This window comes from Phocoena phocoena, chromosome 2 (genome assembly GCF_963924675.1).
Source record: "Phocoena phocoena chromosome 2, mPhoPho1.1, whole genome shotgun sequence".
Classification (NCBI taxonomy): Eukaryota; Metazoa; Chordata; class Mammalia; order Artiodactyla; family Phocoenidae; genus Phocoena; species Phocoena phocoena.
The window spans coordinates 11,312,353-11,318,352 of NC_089220.1; the positions used below are offsets into that span (position 1 = coordinate 11,312,353).

Below are 6,000 nucleotides of genomic sequence, written 5' to 3' on the forward strand. Positions count from 1 at the left end.
CCCTTCTGGGTCTGTTCCGACCTCTTCCCCAGATTTGTTGTTGAAGCAGGCCCTGGCCCACGGAGGAGAAGAAAGGACCTAGTTTCTGCAGATTGTCGAATGTCAGGGTTGGAAGGTACCTAAAAAGCCTCCTTTCTGGCCAGTACTTAAATGATGCTTGGCTCCTTATAGGGAAGGGGTTTAGCAAACTGTGGCCCGCAGGCCCATTCCTGCCCACAGCCTGTTGGGTTTTTCCCCCCCACAGTCTGTTTTTATAAATAAAGTTTTATCAAAACACAGCCACCCTCAGTCACATAGCTTTCACCCTTTAGCAGAGTTGAGTAGTTCACGCAGCCTACAAAGCCTCAAATATTTATTGTCTCGCCCTTGACAGAAAAGTTTGCCAAGTCCTGCTTTAGACCCATGCTCTTTGATAACAGTAGTCACTAGCCTCACGTGGCTCCTTAAACTTGAATTTAAATTGGTTAGGGATTGACATATACACACTACAATATAGAGAATAGGTAACCAAAAGAACCTACTAAATAGCACAGGGAACGCTACTCAATACTCTGTAATGACCTATATGGGAGAAGAATCTGAAAAAGAGTGGATCTATGTGTATGTGTAACTGACTCACTTTGCTGTACGGCAGAAACTAGCACAACGTTATAAAGCAACTCTACTCCAGTAGAAAAAAACTAATTTAAAATAAAGAAATAAATGGGTTAAAATGAAACCAAACGTAAAAGTCAGTTCCTTAGCTGCAGTAGCTACATTTCCCGTGTTCAGGAGCCACGTGTGGTGAGGCATCTCAATTGAGAACGTTATAGAACATTTTCATTGTTGCAGAAAGTCCTCTCTGGGCTGTGACGTGCAGACCATGGTCATCCTCAGGTACTTCTGAGGATGGAGTGCTGGGCACTTGGGAGATAGCTCTCCATTATTAAGAGGCTCTTAATTTTTCATTTATTTAACAAAGCATTCTCTTTGTTTAATGACTTTTTAAAATTCCCATTTATTTAACAAATACTTAATCCTCTGGTGTTACATTTTTTGCCTGCTGGAATCACAGAAAGTGAATCTCTCCTTTCTTCCTCTTGTGAGTTCTCAGGTTCCCTTGAAGTGTTTTTCAAGGTAAACACCCCCAGTTATTTCCATCTTAGTTGCTATCTGTTTGGCAATCACTTACCATCTGTCTCCCTCACCACTGTGTCCCAGACTAAAAGCCAGGCTGCCAGGTGGAGGTCCGGGCTAACAGAGGGGAGCAGGGCCAGGGGGTTCTCGTCCAGGAGTCCTTACCTGGGCTTGAGGGCGCTGCCAATCCCCTGCACATGTGCATTTTTTTTTACATCTTTATTGGAGTATAATTGGTTTACAATGGTGTGTTAGTTTCTGCTTTATAACAAAGTGAATCAGTTATACATATGTTCCCATATCTCTTCCCTCTTGCGTCTCCCTCCCTCCCACCCTCCCTATCCCACCCCTCCAGGTGGTCACAAAGCACCGAGCTGATCTCCCTGTGCTATGCGGCTGCTTCCCACTAGCTAGTTATCTTACGTTTGGTAGTGTATATATGTCCATGCCACTCTCTCACTTTGTCACAGCTTACCCTTCCCCCTCCCTACATCCTCAAGTCCACTCTCTAGTAGGTCTGTGTCTTTATTCCTGTCTTACTCCTAGGTTCTTCATGACATTTTTTCCCTTAAATTCCAGATATATGTGTTAGCATACGGTATTTGTCTTTCTCTCTCTGACTGACTTCACTCCGTATGACAGACTCTAGGTCCATCCACCTCATTACAAATAGCTCAATTTCGTTCCTTTTTATGGCTGAGTAATATTCCATTGTATATATGTGCCACATCTTCTTTATCCATTCATCCGATGATGGGCACTTAGGTGGTTTCCATCTCCTGGCTATTGTAAATAGAGCTGCAATGAACATTGTGGTACATGACTCTTGCATTTTTCTTACGAGATGGTCCATAAGTCTCACCAGATAATCTAAAGGTGGGAGGGGACCCCTGACTCAGTAAAGGTGAAGAACCGTTGGTGTAAATCTTTTTCTTTTTTATGGCTGCACCAGGCGGCTTGTGGGATCTCAGCTCCCCAACCAGGGATCGAATCTGGGCCCTCAGCAGTGAAAGTGTGCGGTCCTAACCACTGGACTGCCAGGGAATTCTCAGGAAACACTGGTCTAGATGCTCTACCTGTTCCCATGTTAGGAGCTGATCGTGTTATAAAATGATGATGTTTGATCGTGCTTTTTGGTTTGTTTTCCTCCAGTACGAGTATGCTTTGAGACATTTGTACGTGTTGGTCAACCTTTGTGAAAACCCTTATCCGATTGACAGGTAACCCTGCACCTGGCATTTAAAGGGTCAGTGTCCTTCTGAAAGCAGAAGGGCACATGTAGCACTGCTGTCCTCTTCTGTACCTGGGCACTTTGCTTCTGCCAGCTTCTGCTGGCTTCTACCTCTCACTGTGGACGAATTCAAAATAGATGCATCCCCAGGGTTGCTGGGTTGGGTGGGTCTGTCATACATGTTCCGTGGTGGGTTCTGTTCGTCTTCATTTCTTCAGAGTTGACCAACTTCGGGTTCAACAACTTCTTCTTCCCGTTTCTTACAGAATAAAATTGTCCATGAACAAGGTATGCCTTGGTTACTACTGAAATGCTGTCGACGCTTTTTTGAACGTGAACACGTCCCTTAGAATGTGTGCTGATCAGAGACAGAAGAGCTGGGGCCAGAGGGAGGCTCCCCCCGCGGCTGCAGGCCCTCCCGGGGATGTGATCAGGCCACGCGGGCCGCACTCCAGGCCTCCCCCAGGATGGCTTGCTCACCTTTACCTACTTCCCCAGCTCCTACAGGTCCTGTGTGATCCTCTGAAAACCCCACAGATTTGGGAGGCTAAATCTCTGCACTGAGAAAGGTGCATTTGCTTTTTAAGAGGGTTTTTTTTGCCCATGGCTTTTACGGAGCGACACGTTCACTGGGGCTTCTGCAGCCAGTGAAACGGTCTTCGAGGAATTTGAAGTCAGAACCTCTTAAGTCTTTATGGTGATTTTATGGAAGAACGACATAAACCCCAAATGGAAAACTATTTTTAGAAAACAGTATAATTTTTGATTGCTTTTGTATTTTATTTGTCAATGATGGACAAGTCTGAAAAATAAAGATTTATAACTGAATCCGTGTATTAATTTCAGGTCCCCGACTTTGTAGTCTGTGCTCCTGGCCCCTCCTGGTGGGGTCCGCTCCCCATCTGTGTCTTCCAGCCTCCCCTCTCCCACACCGCCACCTGCCTCTTTGTTCTCCCTGCTCCCCCGACGGCCTGGACTCTTCAGCCTCCTGTGCCTTGTGCCCTGGGGTGCCTTTCCCTCCATCTGACCCATCCTCAAGGTGTAGCTGAAAGTGCCCTGTCTTCCTCAGCTTCCTTCTCTCCCACACACAAAAGTCCCCTCCCCTCTGTCCGCCGGCATTTGCGTTTTCCTTGGGGATTTTCCAGCACTTGTAGGCGTGCCCTTACACCACACCTGGGGGCTGGGAGGTTATCTAAGCTCCTCCGAGGGCACAGGCTGCCTGCCTTGTCTTTGTTTCCCTTGGCCCCGTGTCCCACACGGGGTGGTACTCACCGTGGGTTTGTGAAAGACATTCAAAAGTAGCACTGACTCCATGTAGTGGAATATTATGTGGCCACGTAAAGGATGAAGCACTGCTACAGCTCCAGCATGTAGCCAAGGGAAAGAAGCCAGTCACACGAGACCCTGTATTATACGATTCGACTTGTATCTAATGTCCAGAATAAGCAAATCTATAGAAACAGAAAGTGGATGAGTGATGCCGGGAACCAGTGAGAGAGGGAAATGGGGAAATAGTGACTGCTAATGGGCATGAGGATTCTTTTGGGGCTGATGAAAATGTTCGGAGACCCATCACGATGATGGTTGTAAAGCTCTGAATGTACTAAATAAAACCCAGTGACTTGTACACATCAAATGGAATTATGTGGTTTGCTAATTATGTTTCAGTAACGTTCTTTTTAAAAATAAGCCATATACCTAGGTGACTGTTAAAATAGAGAGCAAAGGAACACTAAAAACCACGACACTTGTGACCACCTGTCTTTATGTAGTGAAACCTGTCTTATTTAGCAGTGGTTGACGCCTTTAAAGTTTGGAGGTATGGACTGGAAGTTGAGATACTGGCAAAGAGGGTTATTTATATCTGTGACAGATTCAAGGGTCATACTTTTGTTTCTAATGGGCCCATTTATTTTATTTTTTTAGCGGTATGCGGGCCTCTCACTGTCGTGGCCTTTCCCGTTGCGGAGCACAGGCTCCGGACGCGCAGGCTCAGCGGCCATGGCTCACGGGCCCAGCCGCTCCGCGGCATGTGGGATCTCCCGGACCGGGGCACGAACCCGTGTCCCCTGCATCGGCAGGCGGACTCTCAACCACTGCGCCACCAGTGAAGCCCTAATGGGCCCATTTTTAATCAGTTTATGCTTTCTCCATGAGGTTGTCCTAATACATCCAATCACGTGACCAGGATAAAGCACTCATTGTCCTACAGATTTGGGGGAGCTTTAGGGATTTAAGTAACAAGTACAAGAAGTGTAAGGTGTGTGAACATGTATCACTACAGCTCAAGAATGGGCAGCCCTGGGGGCCGGCTGATGTTCAACGAAATGCAAATACTGACAAGTAGAATATTTAAAAGGAGTCTCTTAAAAGGCCTCAATGTTCAGGTGGTAAAAGTTCTGTTCTATTTTCTAGAACTGTTAACTACTTTGTGACCCTGCTTCTCTCTTATTATTTGTCCTCTCGGTAAAAGAAAAATATGCTTAACTATTTAACAAGTGCAGTAACTTGAATGTTCATGGTTCTAAAGGTTAAAAGCAGCTTGTTCATTTCTCAAATAAATGACAGTTTCATAAGTAAGTCACACTGCCTCTTCTTTCTCCTCATGTGGTTCATAGGCCCCCAGCAGACATGGCTCTCCATCCCTCGTATTAAGCCATTTTCTATTAGATTTCTGATAAGGGTGACCTTTCTATGTGTATCACAACTAGGACCAGCATTTTTTCCCTAGTTATATCCAAAATGTACAGACATGTTCTGTCATAAGAGGTACATAGTACAGAAACTTTTGGAGTAAAACGTGGCCAACGCTTCTCTTCCCCAGAAATCCCAAATGTCAGTTTGTATTCATCATTAGAATGCCCTTTCTACATATTTACAAACCTATATACAAATAATACTTTTTTGCCTTTTTATTATAAAATAAAAACAGATATAGAAAACCATACAAAACAAGTGTAATGCTTAGTGAATTGTAAGATGAACATCCTTGTGACTACCACCCAAGAAATAGAACTTTACCAGATGTATTAGTCAAGATTCTCCTGAAATAGAACCAGCTGGATGTGTATACATACCTAGAGAGAATTTATCTGAAGGAATCAACTCACATGATTGTGGAGACCTGGTAAGTCCAAAATTGCAAGCTGGAGACCCAGGGGAGGAGTTGCAGTCCAGGCCAAAGGCCACCTGCTAGCAGAATCCCTTCATGCTCAGGGAAGGTCAGTCCTTGCTCTCCTAAGGCCTTCAGCTGATTGGATGGGGCCCACCCACATTGTGGAGGGTCATCTGCTTTGCTCAGAGTCTACTCATTTAATATGTTAACATCATTCAGAAAGTCCACAACATTCAGAATAATATTTGACTAAATAAGCACCGTGGCCTAGTCAAACGGACACATAGAATCAACGATCACACCAGCCACCCTGGAAGCCCGTGCCTGTGCTCCATCCCAGTCACAGAACACCCCAGCCACCCCCCCACAAAGAGTAACCACTCTCCCTGTGTTCTTTGTGGTTTTATCACAAGTGTGTATCCCTAGACACTCGTCTTAGCCTTCATTCTGCAGGTTTCCTCATCCTTTTTCTTCCTTCCGATTTCCGTTGAAGAGTCCAGGCCGTGCATCGGTAGAGTTTCTCAGTCTGGACTTTGCT

General features: G+C 45.3%; 1 protein-coding gene across 2 annotated transcripts in view; it reads left to right on the forward strand.

Moving 5' to 3' along the window:
* LGMN (legumain) overlaps positions 1 to 3,187 on the forward strand; it is a 36,391-nt gene extending 33,204 nt beyond the window's left edge. The window contains exons 13-14 of one of the 2 annotated variants that reach the window (XM_065870969.1): positions 2,269 to 2,336; positions 2,614 to 3,187. In XM_065870969.1, the coding sequence (XP_065727041.1) occupies positions 2,269 to 2,336; positions 2,614 to 2,656 (111 nt within the window). In that variant the 3' untranslated portion in view covers positions 2,657 to 3,187. The remainder of the gene's footprint in view (positions 1 to 2,268; positions 2,337 to 2,613) is intronic. The other variant, XM_065870970.1, reaches the window with a different exon arrangement.
* The last annotated feature ends 2,813 nt before the right edge of the window (positions 3,188 to 6,000 follow it).